The sequence below is a fragment of the Melanostigma gelatinosum genome (genome assembly GCF_949748355.1).
Source record: "Melanostigma gelatinosum genome assembly, chromosome: 17".
NCBI classification, from domain to species: Eukaryota; Metazoa; Chordata; class Actinopteri; order Perciformes; family Zoarcidae; genus Melanostigma; species Melanostigma gelatinosum.
Genome location: NC_136650.1, coordinates 5209821 through 5230337, shown reverse-complemented (window position 1 = coordinate 5230337; position 20517 = coordinate 5209821). Strand labels below are relative to the sequence as shown.

The 20517-nt window shown below is 48.2% G+C and overlaps 3 protein-coding genes across 3 annotated transcripts in view; 2 read left to right on the top strand and 1 right to left on the bottom strand.

Moving 5' to 3' along the window:
- LOC306791119 (fibrocystin-L-like) overlaps positions 1-17138 on the top strand; it is a gene marked incomplete at both ends in the record, with an annotated part of 51347 nt that extends 34209 nt beyond the window's left edge. Inside the window, 18 exons of the mRNA XM_079287745.1 lie at positions 7904-8007; positions 9406-9532; positions 10968-11089; positions 11181-11271; positions 11384-11532; positions 11692-11814; positions 11913-12024; positions 12433-12549; positions 12648-12813; positions 13115-13347; positions 14290-14454; positions 14578-14735; positions 14884-15019; positions 15172-15516; positions 15646-15797; positions 15908-16054; positions 16358-16511; positions 16909-17138. Coding sequence (XP_079143871.1) covers positions 7904-8007; positions 9406-9532; positions 10968-11089; positions 11181-11271; positions 11384-11532; positions 11692-11814; positions 11913-12024; positions 12433-12549; positions 12648-12813; positions 13115-13347; positions 14290-14454; positions 14578-14735; positions 14884-15019; positions 15172-15516; positions 15646-15797; positions 15908-16054; positions 16358-16511; positions 16909-17138 — 2831 coding nt within the window. The remainder of the gene's footprint in view (positions 1-7903; positions 8008-9405; positions 9533-10967; positions 11090-11180; positions 11272-11383; positions 11533-11691; positions 11815-11912; positions 12025-12432; positions 12550-12647; positions 12814-13114; positions 13348-14289; positions 14455-14577; positions 14736-14883; positions 15020-15171; positions 15517-15645; positions 15798-15907; positions 16055-16357; positions 16512-16908) is intronic.
- LOC306791683 (uncharacterized protein) lies at positions 2695-7814 on the bottom strand (the record flags this gene model as incomplete). The annotated part of the gene is made up of 3 exons (XM_079288525.1): positions 2695-2918; positions 3172-6148; positions 7740-7814. 3 exons carry the CDS (start codon positions 7812-7814, stop codon positions 2830-2832), a joined length of 3141 nt encoding a protein of 1046 aa, XP_079144651.1. The 3' UTR covers positions 2695-2829.
- Positions 17139-17658: 520 nt separating the features above from the next.
- On the top strand, positions 17659-19991 carry gdf6b (growth differentiation factor 6b; the record flags this gene model as incomplete). The annotated part of the gene is made up of 3 exons (XM_079287744.1): positions 17659-17755; positions 18228-18605; positions 19099-19991. The coding sequence occupies 3 exons, from the start codon at positions 17659-17661 to the stop codon at positions 19989-19991; spliced, it is 1368 nt and encodes a 455-aa protein (XP_079143870.1).
- Between the last annotated feature and the right edge of the window lie 526 nt (positions 19992-20517).

Here is a 20517-nt window from a genome sequence, read left to right as displayed (position 1 = left end):
GACTTTGAGTTGTTTTCTGTTTGGAAGGAACACTGATGATGGAATGGGCTTAATGTCTTTTGCCATTTTCTTTTTTTGAAACCTTGAAACGTCTTTGCATCTGTAACCCAGCACAAACCGAGGATCTTATTGTTAATAAAAAAAATTTACGTCAAACCCACTACCAGTTTTATCTGTGTTGGGGTCTGGCGCCACCTCCTGGCTGGCTGAGCTCCTCACATGCTTTCCTTCCTCACACACTCTGACCTGAGGTCTGATCCTTGCCCCCTCGAGATGACCGCACCTCCACCTCCGGCCACCGCTGAGGCGGATCCTTCATTGGCCAAGCCAGCGCCCCCCGCTGCTTGTGCCGACCCGTTTATAAGCACCAACACAGCGATATTCTGCCTCTTCGCGCCGGACTTGTCCAGGCCACAGAAGATTCAGCTTTCCCCTCCAGCACGACGCTGGCAGCCGACGGCCCACGAGGAAGCCGCGGCCTTCAATCCTCCTCAAACCCTGACAGGTCACATGCCATTTCGCTGGACGAAACAGACAGTGCTCCATTCTGAGTAAGGCCCTTACCCCGCGAGAACGGATCACTTCCGCGATCCGTTTCTCCGCTTTTTCTTTTTGTGCACATATTCCGGCGAAGGAAGACGCTAAGCCTCACTCTTTCTCCGACGATTACCGGGAGGTACGTACGGACCACGACGCCTCAGCCGAAGTTAAAACTGTCCTCTCTGCAGCGAGACAGATCACGTCTGCGTTTGCTCCAGAGCGAGCTCACGCCACGACGGCCCGAAGCCGCACCAGCAAAAGCCATGCGAAAAGCAGCCCCCCTTCTTCTCGAGGAAACGGACAATTCTTCCTCGAACACTCTTTCCTTGGTTCCGAAGCTTCTACAAAGTAAGAGTTCATGGCGTCTGGGCATAGCTTAGCTTAATATAACCTACGTTCAATTCAGGTTATTCATTTATGGTTGATATTCCCGTATTTTGTTGTGAGAAGTTACTGTCGCGCGATATCAAGGTATTGCGTAATCAGCGCGGACGCCGAAGCTCCGCTGTATTTGTGTGTTGAACTGCTGTAACTGTCTGCATTCGATCAGTCGCTGCGAGTGGATGCAGAGTTTGTATTATTACTTGAGAGATGTGACAACAAAACAATATGCTCATCTCACCGCAGTGATAAGGATCTGATTTTATTTGGGGATTATTTTCATTCATTTTATTCCACTTCGTGTGGCATTTCTCCCTTCATTAACTCGACTCTGTGAGTGAGCTGAGAGTCGTGGCTTATCACTGCATAAGCTGCCGGTAGTTCAAAGATGACAACGGTATACTTATGCATGATACTCATGCTCCTTATAACATCGCAACAGAGTTGATTCAGGTCGATTTTCCCCTCCTGTTTCTTTCTCATCATCGAAGACACCGCAGCAGGGGTGACCCCCCCCCCCCCCCTCTCTCTCTTCTCTCTCTCTCTCTCCTAACTTACACACACATAGTCAGGCATCGGCACACGTGATTACATACAGCCACATCTCCGCCATTTTGTCTAAGTCACTCGACTCCGCCATCTAGTGGTAGTGTTTAGCTGTAGTTCCTCAAGGCTCCTCCCCCTTCACACACATACTCACACACACACACTTGCATACATACATCCTCACCCACACACACACACATACTTACATACATACATCCTCCTCCATTTTATTCATTTGACTGTAGGTATTAGGCATATAAAATTGTATGATAGCGTTTGTTGGTTGCAATATTAATTGATCTGATCATTTATTATTTTGATTTAATAAAGTCTGTTATACTTTAAGGAGCAGTCGTCTGTGATTACTTGTGCATATGTGTGTAATGAAACTGTATGTAGTAGCCTGTGCTCGAACTTAACCCTTCACTGTCACTGAATGTATAGTCATACGCAGACTATTGACATTATGAGTGACTACTAATTATGAGACTTAGTTTTATCGTTTGGTTATTGGTCCCTGTTCGCAGGGTGGTGCCCCGTTGTTATTAATAATCATTAATAATTGTTACATACATTAATAATTCTATTGATGTCAAGAATTCAGTTTCTTAAATGCTGATAACCCAAACACGCTCCTTTACGTTCCCAACATCTGCTAAAACGCATTTATTGTTTTATATAAGACGCATCTAGGAGCCATAAATCATCAGCCATGTTCTTATATTAAGTTATTTATAATTTGATAGTGTTTTTATTCCTTGTGTCAACATGATGAAGCGCATAGATGTCTAGAGAGTGTAACAGCCCCCGGGGTGGTCAGGGGTGTTACTGGACAATATGCAATACTTATAAAGACACGGAGACTTAAAGACGTGGCAATCAAATACTTTACTGGGGTATTGGTAACGACACAGCAGCCACACAGCCAATACAAGTCCGTTAAGCAAGAGAAGGGTCTAGGTGCAGTTCCGGGGTCTGATACACAAGGCGCAATTCTCGTACGGTCCAGGGATTGGGCAGGGGCGTCGTTCTCCTCCAAGCAGGGGTCAGTAGCCGGGGGCAATCCAGTTGGGGTAGTCTTCCGTTCCAGGGTCGGTTGCTAAGTAGTCTCACAATATCTCACCGTCTTGAATGGTTTCACCTAAGTTACTCTCTCGACTTCACATCTTCCTTCTCCTTTTATATCCGCCCATGAAGCTCCACTGGCCGGCTCTCTCAGGTGTGCCTTGTTGCGCTGATTGCCTGCTGGCACTAAGGGAGCGTGTGCAAAGTGCAATCCATTTCTCTCTGGTAGTCTGTAGTATCTTCCTGCCATCACTACTCCCTGGGCTCGCCCACCCCGGCTGCCACACACCCCCCCCCTTAAATCTGACCTGGGGGGAGGACTGCTCCAGGAACACCAGGCGTCCCTGCGGGACAAGGCATCGGCGTTTCCGTGAGCGGCACCGGATCTGTGGACGACAGAGAAGGCATAGGGCTGCAGAGACAGAAACCAGCGGGTGACCCGGGCGTTATTTTCTTTATTTCTCGACATCCATACCAATGGGGCATGGTCGGTGACCAGAGTGAACTTTCGTCCCAATAAGTAATATTTGAGCTCGCCCAGGGCCCACTTGATGGCTAGGCATTCTTTTTCCACTGTGGAATATTTCTGTTCCCTGGGCAAGAGTTTTCTGCTGATGTATGTTATCGGGTGTTCCTCACCATTTTGTACTTGGGCCAGGACGGCGCCTACCCCGGTCTCTGATGCGTCGGTCTGGACCACCAACGGTTTCTCAAAGTCCGGGGTCACCAACACTGGTTCTGAACACAGCACCCTCTTGAGGTTCTCGAAGGCCTCCTCTGTCTCTGCTGTCCACTGGATCCGCTCTGGCAGCCGGTTTCCTGTTAGGTCCGTCAGGGGAGCTGCAAGGGAGGAAAAGTGGGGGACAAATCGCCTGTAATAGCTCGCCAGTCCAATAAATGCCCTTACTTGTTTCTTGGTGAGGGGGCGGGGCCATTCCCGGATCGCCTCGACCTTCCCTACCTGGGGCTTGACGCAACCTCGCCCAATGGTGTACCCCAGGTAATCCGCATCTCGGAGGCCGAGGCGACACTTTTTGGGGTTAGCTGTTAGCCCCGCTCCCCTCAGGGCTCGGAGCACGGCGTCGACCCGACGCAGGTGGGTCCCCCACTCCTCCCCATGTACGACGATGTCGTCTAGGTACGCCGCGGCATACTCTCGGTGGGGCCGAAGGACTTGGTCCATCAGCCTCTGGTAGGTAGGTGGGGCCCCGTGTAGACCGAAGGGGAGCCGTTTGTACTGGTACAGCCCCTCGGGGGTGGCGAAGGCTGTCTTCTCTCTGGCCTCGGGGGCCAAGGCCACTTGCCAGTAGCCCTTCGTGAGGTCCAGGGTGGTAATGAATCTGGCACTCCCTACCCGTTCGATCATCTCGTCCACTCGTGGCATCGGGTAGGCGTCGAATTTGGAGATCTGGTTGAGCTGGCGGAAGTCATTGCAGAACCTGACTGAGCCGTCAGGTTTGGGGACGAGGACGATGGGGCTACACCAATCGCTTCTGGAGGGCTCGATTATGTCCGCCTGCAACATTTTGCGTACCTCTGTCTCAATGGCGGTCCTCCTGGCTTCTGGCACCCGATACGGCCTGAGACGTACCTTCTTCCCAGGTTCGGTATGTATGTGATGGTGGATGAGGTCGGTGTACCCCGGCTCTGGGGAGAAGACGTCCCGGAATCGGTCCACTAGCTCGCGGAGGTCTTGCTTTTGGCTGGGGGTCAGCTGCTCTCCCATGGGGACCTCTACTGCCTCCGTCTTTCCTGTGGTGGGAGGGGAAGAGAGAGAGAGGGAAAATAGGGCCTCACGGGCCACCCATTTTTTTAGCAGGTTAATGTGATACACCTTTGTTGGATGTCGTCGCCCTGGTTGTCTTACCCTGTAGTTCACTTCTCCTATTTTTTCCATTATTTCATAGGGTCCATTCCACCGAGCCAGGAATTTGCACTCAGATGTGGGGACTAATACCAGGACGCGGTCCCCCGGGCTAAATTCTCTGGGCTGGGTTCCCCTATTGTAGACCCGGGCTTGGGCAGTCTGGGCCTCGGCCATGTGTTCTCGAACCATCGGCCAAATTGTTGCCATTCTCTCTCTTACCTCTTCCACGTGTTCCACCAGCGTACGGTGGGGTGATGGCTGGTGTTCCCAGGCCTCTTTGGCCAGGTCGAGGAGTCCCCGGGGCCGTCTTCCGTACAACAGCTCGAAGGGGGAAAATCCCGTGGAGGCCTGGGGAACCTCACGAATGGAGAACATGAGGAAAGGGAGCAGCTGATCCCAATTACGTCCGTCTGCCTCCATGGCTTTCCGGAGCATCCGTTTCAGGGTCTGATTAAACCTCTCTACTAGGCCGTCTGTCTGCGGGTGGTATACCGACGTTCTTAACTGGTTTACCTTCATTAGCCCGCACAGGTCCCTCATGATTCTTGACATGAAGGGGGTCCCCTGATCAGTCAAGATCTCGTCCGGGATGCCTACACGAGAAAATAACATCATTAATTCCCTGGCAATACCTTTGGTGGCCATGGTCCGAAGGGGAATGGCCTCTGGGTAGCGAGTGGCGTAATCCAGCACCACCAAGATGTACTGGAATCCCTTACTGGACCTTGGGAGGGGTCCCACCAAATCCATCGCAATCCTACTGAAGGGAATTGAAATAATGGGTAAGGGGATCAGCGGATTGCGATGGTGCGGCTGGGGGGCGACCCGCTGGCAGTCAGGACAGCTCCGGCAGTAGTCCTCCACCGTTTTTTTCACCCCGGGCCAGTAAAACCGGGCCTTGATTCTTTCCAGGGTTTTCTCCACCCCCAGGTGGGCCCCCAACAGGTGGGTGTGGGCCATCTGGAGCACCACCGACACAAAAGGGCGGGGCACCAATAACAACTCAAGGGGTGCCCCGTCCTTCATTACCACTTGATACAACAAATTAGCTTTAATGGCAAAGTGAGGGTAAATTATTTGTCTTACCCCATCCATGGGTTTGCCGTCCACCACGGACACCTGTCGCAGGGCATTTTGGAGGTTGGCGTCCTCCAGCTGGGCGGTCCCGAAGCGTCCCGCTAGAGGGGCAGGCAGGGGTTGGTCCTCGGGGTTTAGTGGGAACAAATCAGCCCAGGCGTCCTCACTGGCCTGGCTTGGATCCCTTTCTTCGGGGGCTGGAAGAGGGTCCTCCTCCCTGGCTGGACGAATGGCGGCTTCCGCGGCCCGGACGGCGGCGCTGGCGGCGCCTTCTGAGAGGGGGGACGTGGAGCTCAGGGGGTCGGCCCCCTGAAACCCACACAACTTTCCTGGCGTGCGGTGTGGTTTTCGTGGTGGGGCTTTCTTCCCGTTGGCCAGGCCTCTCCATAGCCCCGGGAAGACAGTGGAGTCCCTTCCGATCAGGAGGTCCACCGGTAGGTCGGGTACCACCCCTGCCGGTCCGGTGCTCTTCCCCTGGGTGGTGTGAAGCTCTAGGATCGCGGTGGGGTAGTCTCTGGTCTCCCCGTGAATACAGGTGACTGATACTGTACTTTTCAGGTAGGGTAGCTCGACGAAGTCGGGGCGGACGAGGGTGACGGCGCTGCCGGAGTCGACCAGGGCGGCCGCGTCACGCCCGTTCGCTCGTACTGGGGTGAGTGGGGCCGAATCGCCCTGTTGGGCCCAACAGGTGGTCAGTAGTCCACAGGGGTGACTAGTCTCGCTAGCTGTGGGCATGGGGGCGTCCCCCCGCTGTGGGCAGTTCCAGGCAATATGTCCCATCTCACCACAGTCATAACACCTGCGGGTGTCGGGGGTTAACAGGGATCTGCGCTGGGGGGTTTCCACGGGAGGGGTCCTCATGGCCGGCTCTCGTGGGGAATCTCCATGTTTCAACAGTCGGGGCCGGGTGGATATTTCCATCTTGGGCGGTCTTCCCCCACGCACCAGAGCCTGCGCCGCTTGCCAGCCCTCCATTACCTCAGTCAGTTCCTCGAGACTGCGGGGATTTTTTTGTCCTGCCAATTTTTTTGCTTCAAACGGTAATGACCTCAGTAACTTATCCATGATTACCCGATCAAGGGGGGAAAATGAGAGGGGCTCCGACATCAGCCAGGCGGTAGTGATCCGCGTGATATCATACAGTTGCGCTCTTGGAGAGAGGGTGGCATCATAATTCCACTCATGAAATCGCTGCGCTTTTGTCAGAAGAGTCACCCCGCTACGCTGAAGCACTTCCTCCTTCAGTGCTGCGTAGGTGACGGGTGAAATATTGGCTAGGTCTTGGTAAGCCCGTTGCGCGGTGCCCGTCAAAAAAGGAGCGATCAAGTCTGCCCACCGTTCCTCGGGCCATTGTTCACGTTTTGCAGTGATTTCGAAAGTCAGAAGGAAAGCTTCCACTTCGTCACTGGCTGTTTGTTTAACCAGGAAGCGCGAGGGATTCACTCGCTCCAGTCGTTTCACTTCCTGTTGGTTGGTTTGCAAATCCATATATTTTTCCATTTGCTGGTGGTGTTGGTGTTGTGTTTGCTGTTGAAGTTGCAGCATTTGTACTTGCATCTGCATTGCCTCTTCGTGCCTCCTCTGAGTCTCCGCATTGCTGGCTATGAGACCTGCGAGAAGCTCCTGCACAGGGTTGGGCGCGGACATTTTGATGTCGATACGACGCGTAATATAAATATTAGATATTGTCCAGAAGCCGGTTAGTCTGCCCACATTCTCCACCAATGTAACAGCCCCCGGGGTGGTCAGGGGTGTTACTGGACAATATGCAATACTTATAAAGACACGGAGACTTAAAGACGTGGCAATCAAATACTTTACTGGGGTATTGGTAACGACACAGCAGCCACACAGCCAATACAAGTCCGTTAAGCAAGAGAAGGGTCTAGGTGCAGTTCCGGGGTCTGATACACAAGGCGCAATTCTCGTACGGTCCAGGGATTGGGCAGGGGCGTCGTTCTCCTCCAAGCAGGGGTCAGTAGCCGGGGGCAATCCAGTTGGGGTAGTCTTCCGTTCCAGGGTCGGTTGCTAAGTAGTCTCACAATATCTCACCGTCTTGAAGGGTTTCACCTAAGTTACTCTCTCGACTTCACATCTTCCTTCTCCTTTTATATCCGCCCATGAAGCTCCACTGGCCGGCTCTCTCAGGTGTGCCTTGTTGCGCTGATTGCCTGCTGGCACTAAGGGAGCGTGTGCAAAGTGCAATCCATTTCTCTCGGGTAGTCTGTAGTATCTTCCTGCCATCACTACTCCCTGGGCTCGCCCACCCCGGCTGCCACAAGAGGTAGACAGTTGAGAAGTTTGGTCTCATTTTGAGCCAGAGGATCTGCAGATCCATTGTGTACCTGATCTGTTGTGATCCATGAAGAGCCCCTTTCTAGTTTACATTCAAACACATTCACCACCTCGTTGTTTGATGTTTTACAGGCAAGGCTCAGATCAGGAACGTGGAGTTCTTCCGCTCTGGTCAGGAAGGCTGGACCGACTACACCGACCCTCGTTACTCTGTGGCCTTCCTCAACCTGGGAGAGGTACAGCAGCGCGCACACACACACATACACACACACACATACATACATACATACATACATACACACATACACACATACACACACGTACACATACATACATACATACATACATACACACATACACACACACACATACATACATACATACATACATACACACATACACACATACACACCCACACATACATACATACATACATACACACACACACACATACATACATACATACACACATACACACATACACACCCACACATACATACATACAGACATACATACATACATACACACATACACACACATACACATACATACATACATACATACATACATACACACATACACACACACATACATACATACACACATACACACATACACACCCACACATACATACATACATACATACACACATACACACACATACATACATACATACATACACACATACACACACACATACATACATACATACATACACACATACACACACACACATACATACATACATACATACATACATACACACATACACACATACACACCCACACATACATACATACATACATACACACACACACACATACATACATACATACACACATACACACATACACACCCACACATACATACATACAGACATACATACACACATACACACATACACACACATACACATACATACATACATACATACATACATACACACATACACACACACATACATACATACACACATACACACATACACACCCACACATACATACATACATACATACACACATACACACACACACATACATACATACATACACACATACACACATACACACCCACACATACATACATACAGACATACATACATACATACAAACACACACAGACACACACTAAAGTTTTAGGACTACAGGACCACATGCATATTAAATCCAACTTTAAACTGGACGACACGTGCATTTAAAAATGTGTTCGCTCAAGGTGCTATGAAGAGTCCTCTTAATTGGATGTTAAAACCTGAAAATGAACGAATAAATAAATCTAGATTTTAGACACATTTCTAATAATCACATATTGAGCAGTAGATTCCAGCATGTTGGAGAAATGGATGAAGATGGAGATTGATTGGACCGATCTTGTAGTAGTCCGATTTAAATACAGTAGAATAAAAATAGTATGTTAGAAAACCTTTTTTTCAACATAACAATTTTTAAAAATGTGTCCAGAAATAATAACTCAGAAAGTATTTAGTCTACATCGTCTAACATGACAGAGCTGAACTTATATTTCATCTCCTGTAACATTCAGCAGGGGTTCACATGACCAATAGATGCTGCTTACCCTTGTTGTAGTTTACTGCAACAGTAAAAACGATCTGTTCAATTGTTCTGTGTTGAAAGGTTTCAGAAGAAGACTCGTACATTCAGGGTTGCGCTTTCCATGACGGCTTCTCCCCAGCCATCGGGGTCTTCGGGACAGAGGGTCTGAACGTTGACGATAACGTCGTCCACCGCACTGTGGGGGAAGGTAAACACGTTGATGTCAATACGCAGTCAAAATGATTCATTAAAACCTTTTAAACTCTAGCCCTATTAGTAGGCCTCTGCTCTGGCATACCCATACTAAAGAGACCACAATTCTGTAACTACAAGGTCTATTTTAATAATTGTTGATGCTATAATCAGATACCACTTGTGAGATTGTTCAGATGGGTAAATATTGTGAATATGTTGCTGGTTAATATAGTACATGAAGATATTACACAGCTGAAATTGAAAATATTCAGGTTCGCCTGAAAAAAAAAGCATTTATTGATATTATGTTTTTGAAATAATGCAGCTCTTACATTGTACTTTTATATGCTATAGAACTATATATTTCACTTTTTCTATGACTCATATTATTCAATACATCCAAATACAGCCGTTTGGAATCATTTTGAGAGCCAGGGTCCTCTCAGAGCCCGTTTGTGGCTCTCATCCATAGGATTTTCTCAGTTGCTGTGTGTATATGGGGCTCTAGCTCAGCCTATCATCGGTCGATTTCAGTCAATGAGGCAGGCGTCAAAGCCGGGTGTTGATTGACAGAATTTTCAGCGAGTAAAGATGCAAAGAGTGCCGCGCATCCCTGAGCGTAAAATTCCATTCGCCAAAAGTCTGACCACACACCCACGGGTCCCACAAGTTAGATTGACCCCCCTTCTACAGGAAACAGATCAGAAACAGACAGGATGTTGTTGCCAACAATGTTTCTAGCTTTGAACCGGATCATTTTCGCCGTTATTTTTATGATTTCTTCATAAAGGTAAGCAAAAACCAATGATTTTTTCCGGTGAAGGGAACTGTTGTGTTGCCGTTGTTCACTCACAGCTTTGTAGTCGTTTCACGGAGAGAAAAACCGAAGGCATTTATGCGTTCTGCGTCGAATGCTAATGCTAGGCGATGTGTGGATTAGCAGTGTAGCAGTTTTATGCCACATTTTGCAGTTGCTTATATTAGTAGTGTATAGTTGTATTTGGAGTGTGTAAAAAGTGACTTACATGATAGTGTTGCCCATACGTTGCTGTTTAATCCGGTATATAAAATGTTTGGGGGGTTAAGGGTTAAGAGGGTCGTCTGGTAACCGGAAGGTCAACGGTTCAATCCTCGACTGGGACGTGTCACGTGTCGTAGTGTACCTGAGCAATACACTGAACCCCCGGCTCCCCGGGCGCCTGTCATTGCCAGCCCACTGCTCCCTATATACAGGGATGGGTCAAATGCAGAGAAAATAATAAAATTAAAGATTAAAATATTCCCTATCAATATGGGTATTTGCAACCCCCCCCCCCCTTAGCCCGAGAGACTCCAAATTTGGGGGCGTCGTGTGCAAGAGGTGGCCAGATTGTCCAAACTGAATTCAAGTTTAACAGCGAAAGGATTTTCCTCAGCACTAAAGTCTTGAGATGTGTCCCTGTGTGCAGGTATCAGGATTTGGGGCGACAAGATAACAGTGAGGAGGAACCTGGTGATGATGACGCTGTGGCCTGGCTCGTATCAGGACAGAGAGGAGCCCTTCAACTACGCCTGGAACGCTGCCATCGAGGTCCGAACTCTCAAGAGTACAACAAAAACAGCTGACACTATGAAAAAATCTGTCGCTGCATTTCTGTACTGTACTGTTTCTTTGTTTTCAGGTCAATGAGGGGACAAATGTGGTGCTGCAGCATAACATTGTGGCAGGTTACGAGAGAGTCGCTTATCGCATCGACGGTGAACCGTGTCCAGGTAACGGAAACGATCGAAATTAAAGCCGGCCCGACATTTACTGAGACTGTGGAGAAAGATCCAGAACCGATACCCTTAAAGCTTTTTTTGTTCTCCTCCGGGATTTCTGCAGGTTACTTGAACGAGAATGAGAAGTGGATCCACAACGAGGCTCACGGCGGTCTGTTCGGAGTCTATCTGAACAAAGACGGTCTGCCCGGCTGCAGCCTCATCCAGGGCTTCTTCGTCTGGAGGAGCTTTGACTACGGCGTCTACTTTCAGGTTCCAATACTTTAGAACTTCTGCTCCTTCTGACACCTTCATCCATGTGCTTAATTTGAGTTGAGGGATCATGAGGAAACCATTAAAAGCTCAATCTGCATGGATGATTGACAAGAAATGATCACCGTCCTCATCTCCCTCTTCCTCTCACCCTGACAGACCATCATGAGTGTTATCGTTTCCAACGTGACCCTGGTGGACAACGGGATGGGCGTCATGCCTCTCGTCTATGCTCCCCCTTCTCTCTCCCACACGTACGCCGATAAAACCGTACACGTTCAGGTGATTCACTCATTGTTCGTTTTCCCTTTCCTCTCATATTTATCACATATCACTTAGTTGACAGCTGTCACATTCCTCCTGCTCGTCTTTTTCCCCAGAATGCCTTGATTGTTGGCAGCAGCCCGAGCTTCAACTGTTCAGCCACTCTGCCCAGCAGTGACTTTAACCTGGTCAACAGCGACGCCCACCGAGCCCCAAGACCTCTCACAGGTACAGCTGATGCTGCCAAAACACCTCGTATCACTGCCGCAAAGTAGAGCGTCTCTATTCGTCCCAGGATACCGTGACATTCTCAGCCGGAGAAAACTGGAACAAAGAGTTGCAACAGTCTTTAAATAGGCCTTAAATATTTTGGGATTTGCCTAAATAGGATAACACATTTTAATCATTCAAGTTAAATTGGACTAACTCACATTTTTGCTGATAACTCTAAGATTTAGACTTAGAAAAATTGAAACCTCGACTTAAAGATCTTGAATGAATTGAAAGAGAGGTTCTAATTTCGTCATTTTTCATTTAACCAAACAAGAATTTGAACATAATTACAAATGTGTTATAAATGCAGGCTGGTTTAACTTAAGAGAATCCAGGGTTTGTGACTCATTCCTCTCTGTACAGGTGGCAGATCTGGAATCTGTTGGCCGACTTTTGCTTCTAGCCACAACACTGCTCCAAAGAAGGTCCATCATGTGAACATGAACTACAACGCCATCAAAGGACTGATGAAAGTCACGGGTGAGTTCAGGCTCTAGTTGTGATGTTTGCCATCAAAAACAATCTTCACAACGATTTACAGAAGAGCATATTCCTCTTTTCTCTTCCTACCTTCCCAGACACGACGTTCGTCGGTTTCAAAGCGGTCTGCTCTAGCGAGACCAACTTCATGTTTATCACCAACCCCATCAACGAGGACCTGCAGCACCCTGTGCAGGTTTCAGGCATAACGCTGATAGACAGCACAGAGGAGGCCAAAGTCTTCATCCACAGGCCTGACGTTGGGTAAATCATTGCACATCAACAGACACCAGGCATAAACAATAATCTAACAATGTCTTCAAAGTTGTAAAAATGATATGTTGACATTCAGATGTTTTTATTTTCCCGCTTCCTTTTACTCTTCTGAGTAAGTCTTCTGTCACTTGGCAGCTCATCTCAGTCAAATGGATTAAGTGCTGCTGCTTGAACTGACAAAAACAATGTTTGTGAACACTAAACAGTTGGTATAGGATTTTGATTTTAACTTTCTGCTGTTTTGCACATGATCACATGAAATGGGTAACGAGATGTTTTTGTGCCTCAGAAAAGCGAACCCAGCTGACTGCGTGGACATGGACTGCGATGCGAAGAAGAAGAGCCTGCTGAAGGACTTGGACGGTTCGTTCCTGGGCGCAGTGGGAGCTGTGGTGCCTCAGTCCGAGTACGAGTGGGGAGGTGATCCCAGGAGAGGGCTGGGCGACTACCGCATCCCCAAAGTCATGCTCACTTTCCCCAACGGCAGCCGCATCCCTGTGGACCAGATCGCTCCACACAAAGGTGACTCGATTAATGGAGGGAAAAGTACTTCGGTACGAATAAAAAAAAAAGAATTTAAGACTGAAGTAGCTGGCTATGACGGCGTATTAGGACCATCGGAGGTAGAAATGAACAAATCACGGACCTGGGAGAGGAGGGTGATATTCCGAGATATAAAGTCGTAAATTTACCATCAAATACTTTATGAGGAAATACTTGAATATTCTCTGACAGTGCAGAATTTAGTCTGAATGTTGTTACGCCTAAAGGTCCTGCAAGATACGTAGATGCATAATGTACATTGCACTCGGCAGCTCACGTTACCGCAGCGTTTAACGGTGATATCTGTGGTTTCCAAGTTTTATCTCAGAAGTTCTCCGAGATTTAGTTTTTTCTTGCAAATTTATGACTTTATAATCTCAGAGTTTTTTCCCAGAATATTACCGGCTCCATGAAAAAACAAGAGTTTTACCTTCAATGGTAACATGCCATCGTAGCTGGTAAAGAAGTAACACAATGAAATACAAGTTTCAGCGAACAAGTGAAACAGGCGTGATCGCTCCACGTATGTATGAGCGTCTTTTAATAAATCTCTGCTTATTTGCTTTTTTAATTCCCAACTTTTGAATATAACTGAACTGGGAGCTATAGGCAAAAATAATGAAGTAATCATGCATTCAATCATCCATATTCAAGCCACTGCATTCAGTCCCATAATGTGCCTTATTCCACAAACTGATTTTCTTTAAATTCAAGGTTCAGTATTAGCACTCCAAACTCAAATGAATACATTCACTTATTGGTTTCAAGCTCGGTGAACATTCTGCAGAGAGTCACAAGTTTTATTGTGAAAGATGAGGAAAAGTAAAATGAAATGATTCCTTTACTGTCCTGTGTTCTGCTGACAGGTGCGTCACAAAATACAACTTGTTTTACAAAATGTTGCGTTGCTTCTTTCCTCAGGTGTGATCAGGGAAGGCTGCACGTACATGAGTTCCTGGCAGAGCTACAAGTGCTTCGGGCTGAACTACAGGATGCTGGCGATTGAGAGTCTGGACTTTGACACAGAGACTAGGCGTCTGTCCCCCGTCGCTGTGCTCGGAGACGGCTTTTTGGATCTGATCAACGGTGGGTTGCGTCCTATAGTTCTGGAATAATTAAAACCCAAAAGAATCACAATGGTCTCTCAAAAATGAGTTAATAAAACAACAAGAGAAAGTCTTAGATTCGGTTGTGTGTCTTTGCATCCAGGTCCTCAGGATCACGGTTGGTGCTCGGGTTACACCTGCCAGAAGAGAGTGTCTCTCTTCCACAGCATCGTGGCCACCGGTCGCTCCTTCGACGTCTTCTTCACCAGCGTCAGCCCGCAGAAACTTCGCCTCATGATGCTCAACGCTGATCCATCTGAGGTCAGAATATTAGATTTTTGTCAACAGCTACATTTTCCGTTGCAGAATTCATTCAATGTGACCTCCTGAGCTCTTGAATTTAAAAACAGAAGTCTTCTGGTCCTTTGTCACTTTTCACTAAGACACCGGTTGCTTTTTGATTGTGCAGAGCATCATAGTGTCAGTCTTCTACTCAAAGCCGCAGCGGTTGGACGTGTACGTTGACAACAATCTGGTTGCTCCAACTAACGTCCTGTGGAACTCTGCTAACACCGACTACACCCTGAAGAAGCCCATCTATCCAGGTACTCCTGCTTTACAAGCAAGGTAGCCATGTCCAGTGTCTTTTTGCTGTAGGCGTAATCACATATGTGGAGGAGGCTAGATCATGGGCCTTTGAATTTGACAAAATCTTATTTCATTCAGCAATCTGTTCATCTGTCTTTTATCCCTCCAGGTCAGTACGACCCCCAGCTGAACGCCACTCTGGGCACCAACTACTTCGACCAGGATTACAAGATGCTGAGGGTCGCGGTGAAAGGCTCCCAACCGGTGGAGATCCGAACCGCCCCGGTTCTCTTCCTCTCCTTCGAGCTGCCCGCCGTGACCGAGGAAGAGTTCTTCGGAGACCGCCTGATTCAGAACCTCGCTGCGTTCCTCAAAGTTCCCCCAAACATGATCCGAATCACCAACATCATCCGGGAGGATGGAGGCGCGCGGCGCAGGAAGAGATCCACGGGCTTGAGGGTGGAGGTGGAGATCAAGAAACCTCCGGTCCAGCAAACCACCAACACCACCAACGGTTGGTGGGAGAATAAGTCTCATTTCCGTGTTGACATTAGTTTTTATAGCCTGTTTCAATGTCTAATATGAGAACACTGGCTGAGAAATCCAGGATGTTTTGTCACAGCTTTCCCTTTCGTCTTCTCAGATGAGGAGGACTTCGTGCAGTTGAAGAACATCGCTGATGATTTGGGTCAGGCAGCCGTTTCCGGAAACCTCAGTCAGTCCATCGGCTTCAACGTCTCCTCGATGGGCATCATCCCTCCTCCTCCTCCGTCATCTGACCCCAGCTGGAATGAGGTGACTGTCCAGATTTCACCATGACAACATCTGCATAGTAAAAACTACACAAACAATATCAGCTTTACGCGAGTGCTCACTGGTTCGTGGTTTCTGCTTTGAAATCTCAGGAGGCCATGGAAGAAGTGACGAGGGAAGAGCCGACGGTGAACTACGTGTCCAGCGTGAGCGAACTGCTGCTGATCGAGGAGCCGATAGCCGGGGAGTTTGTGGGTCCTCTGCACCAGCAGCCCAGTCTGATGGCTGTGGACGAGCAGGTGAGGCACCGCACAGCTGCTGATGAATCTGAATTTTCCTCAACTAGAGCCATCTCAGAAGCTGCTTACAAGGCCTTCTTAGCTGTAGGAAACCATATTTCCTTTATTGGAAAAACTTGATTGATTAAATGTACACAGAATATGATTCTCACTCACCATTTTATTGGGATCAGGTTTGAGCTGACACCAGAAATAAAACATTATAGGATGGCAGCCTAATCTCTGGAAAAGTGAAGGAGACTCACAGCAAGAAGAGTCACCACCGTGTTAAAGTAGACGCTTCTTTTGTGCCGTTGTCCGCAGGGTAACTGTGTCTCTGTGGGAGTGACGACTCTCGCTGTCACAGTCAGCCTGAAGGACGCCAGTGGGAGCAGCGTCGGCGGACTGGAGGGAAACACCACCATCCTGTTCAGCACCTGCTGGGCAAACTTCACCGACCTTTCCATTCAGAACAGCGGTACGTCTGCGTCAAACTTTTAAAGATCAGTCCTACAAAAATCGCTAGATTCTTGACGGTTTTTGTTCCTCATTTTAATTTTACCTTTATTAACTGTCTTCCCCCCTGAGAGGAAATCAAGCTTTTCAGCATATAGAGCGAAAATAATTAGTCAATTGACAGAGAAATAATCGTTTGGTTGTTTTTAAAGCAAAAATATTCTCTGATTCCAGTTTCTCAAACATGAGGATTTGCATATTTTCTTTGTTTTATTTGATTGTAAACTGACTCTTTGTGTTATGGACTGTTACATTATGACAGATCATTAATATTCACTGTGGTGCATCCTCGCTGAGCAAGCAGCCATTAAAAGAAACATGCAACGCAAATCACCACAATAATGACTCTCTCCCTGCAGGTGAGAACCTGACCATGGTCTTCACCCTGAAGGAGTGGGGCACCAAGTCTCGCGCCTTCTCTGTCAAAAACAATCCGAACACCCAGACGCCCCCGTCCACAGGCGGGCCGCAGTGCACCCCCGACAACAGCGTCTTCAGCTCCAGCACCGCCGTGTCTGCCGGCAGTCTGTGTCTGGTCAGCGTCATCTACGCTGTGGCCTGCTGCTCGGACTGCGTCCCCATTTGCTAGATAGTTCTGTGAAGCTGAGAGGGTTTTTATGAAGGATACCTCAACACCTTGGCAAACAAGTCTGCTGAATTTAAAAATATATGTAAATATAGTGCACATAGCTGGCTTTTCTTTTTCCGGGTTAAATTTTTCACTAAGAATTAAACAAAAGAATACGGATTTATGGTTTTTCAAAACTCATAGTTGACCAAGGTAAAAAGCCAAAGCACCCACCCCTCCCCTCTGCAAAGACTGTGTTTCTTTCCTTTGTTGTATTATGTCTAAATGTGTGTTTGATATGGTTATTCTCAGGGTGTAGGATCCAGATATAGATTTCCTCTTGTAAAACATGTGCAATCGGTGCTTAACGCCACTCTGTAACAACATGGAGATATGAAGTTTAGATGTTTTTGCTGCTTTAAAAAAAACTATATTCTCTTTTCAATAAATTCTATTTGTCATTGATTACACATCTTCATTGCATCCGTGTTTTTCTTTATTAATCCGGTCCTTTTTCTAATGCCGAGTGAAGACTCTGTCCATGGTGCTGAAGGGAGCTGATTGGCTGAGTGGTTCCACCTGTGTGGCAGCAGCAGGGCGATATGTCTGCGCCTCACTAGAGGGCGGGAGACCCCGTGGTATATCCTCAATTCATCCTCAACTGACGCACAGTTGCAGTGGCATAACGAGTCCTGCTTGAACAGAGAAACACTTCTAAAACTGAGAACAAAAAAAAGCCATTTTGGTTTTTAAAAAGACAGGTTTTGTGAGCGTCCACAAATGCAGAAGTTGAAGAGCGTCCTTTCAGCGCACATCTGCAGCGCACATCTGCAGCGCACATCTGCCTCCCCGGGGAGGGAGGTGACGGCCGACGGAGGAACAATTCGTTTTACAGCCTTAATTTGCGCCCTCCATTTAACGTTAACAACACAATGTGGGCGTGTCCCCCCCCCCCTCCTCCTTACTTTTTTACTGTTTTTTACTTTTGCACCGCCCGTCCTCCGGCGCTGTGCGCACTTTTGCGCAGCAGCCACTTGCTGCGGAGTGGATGTAGAGTTCAGCTCCGGCTTTGCCCGTGGTCCCCCACACCCCTCCCCGACCACAGCTCAGGCTCCGGCTCTGATTCGGGACGAGACCAGAGGATGGATCTCTATTACGTCGCTTCCCTCTGCGGGGCTCTGCTGTTTGTTTGGGGAACCCCCGGCTCTCACGCTCTCGCTATTTCCCCTCCAGCGGCCCCGAAGAGCAGCAAGGTGTCGAGGATCTTTGATGGACAAGAAGCCTCTAAATATTTCAAGGAGTTTTACGCGCCGCTGGCGGTCGACAGAAACAATAAAGCGACTTCTAAAGACTCCGTTGAGCCGCACGACTACATGCTGTCTATTTACAAGACATTTTCTACAGCGGAGAGACTGGGACTCAACGCCAGCTTCTTTCGCTCCTCCAAAGCTGCGAACACCATCGCGAGTTTTGTGGACAGTGGACAAGGTATGTGGAGGCTTTACAGCGCGGGCGCGTGTGTTCGTATTACTCATGTTGTGGGGACATACATTTTTTACTTTTGGGGACAAGATGCAAGTCCCCATAACGTAAATCCTTACATTTTAGGGCGAAGACTTGGTTTAAGGTTAGGATTAGTTTAGGTTCGGGTTAGGAAAGTGGTGGTTAGGATAAATCTCCAGAAAATGAATGGAAGTCAATGTAATGTACTCCAAAGTGATGGAAACACAACTCTGTGTGTGTGTGTGTGTGTGTGTGTGTGTGTGTGTGTGTGTGTGTGTGTGTGTGTGTGTGTGTGTGTGTGTAAAATTGCGTGCGTGCAGGTAGGATTGATTGAACACTCTGACTCATACTTTGTCTCCCACATTAATTCGGTGCAGACAATAGTGGAATTTTTCCTGTCAGATTCCACATCTCTGTGGTATGCACATCGTCCCCGTGAGAATGCGTCTGACCCCGCTTGCTTTAATGCTTTCCACAGATGACCTCCCACTCCTCCCTCTGAGGAGACAGCAGTATCTGTTCGACGTCTCAACACTGTCCAAAAAGGCGGAGGTGCTGGGAGCTGAGCTCAGGATATACACCAAAGTGTCTGGGAATTTCAGGATATTTGAAACAGAGCCCGTCGACGTCCAGCTCCTCTCCTGCCACGACCGACAGCTGCTCGACTCCAAAACGCTGGACTTGCAGGACTCCCAGAGGCCGAAGTGGGAAGTGTTAGACGTGTGGGAAATATTCAAAGAGCAGCAGCACCTGAGACAGGGCAAGCACTTCTGCCTGGAGCTCAGGGTCATGCTGGACAACCCGGAGAGAGAGCTGGACCTGCACCATCTGGGTTTTCACAGGCACGGCAGGCCCCAGCAGAAGAAGGCCATTTTGGTGGTGTTCACCAGGTCTAAGAAGAGGCAGACCCTCTTCAGTGAGAGGAGAGGGGGGAGAGCGTTGCTGGGTCTGGAGAGGAAGGCCAAAGAAAGGGGCCCTGGTGCCAAAGCCAGCAGGAGAAGGAGGACTGCCACGTCCAAGACCCACCACGGGAAGCGACACGGCAAGAAGTCCAAATCCCGGTGCAGCAAGAAGCCGCTGCATGTTAACTTCAGAGACCTGGGCTGGGATGACTGGATCATCGCCCCCCTGGATTATGAAGCGTACCACTGCGAGGGGGTGTGCGACTTCCCCCTGCGCTCCCACCTGGAGCCCACCAACCACGCCATCATCCAGACTCTGATGAATTCAATGAACCCCAGCAACATGCCGCCCAGCTGCTGCGCCCCGTCCAAGCTCAGCCCCATCAGCATCCTCTACATCGACTCAGGAAACAATGTGGTCTACAAACAGTACGAGGACATGGTGGTCGAGTCTTGTGGCTGTAGGTAGTAATGCTTCACCTTGACCGCTTCCTTGTTCGTCAGGGTCTCTGGTTAGTGGGAATCGAACAGCATTACAGTCCGTGTGGTGACGAGGCTGCACCTGAAATAAGGAAAATGTAGCGATGCTTTTCCCAACCATGCACCCAACAAGTTTAATACCTCAGACGTTTGTTCTCTTATTTTTTCTGTACGTTCTTGCCGCAAAATCACTACAGTGACTGCATATTCATGAATATACAATAAGATAAACATGTTGGAAACTCTATGTCGTTTCTGTCACCAAATCAAGAAAAAGTTAAAAACAAGAGTTCAACATTTTGGCGAATTCACTTATTCCCTTTCATGTAGATGGTTAGATGAGAAGATTGATACCACTCACCTGTCTGTATGCTAAATATGAAGCTACAGGCAGCAGCTGGTTAACTTAGCTTAGCATAAAATCTTGCACAAAACCTATCATTTTTAAACCTCCGTTTTTACTGATGAAACAAACAAGATATAACATGTTCATGAATGGGATTTAGAGTTGCTGA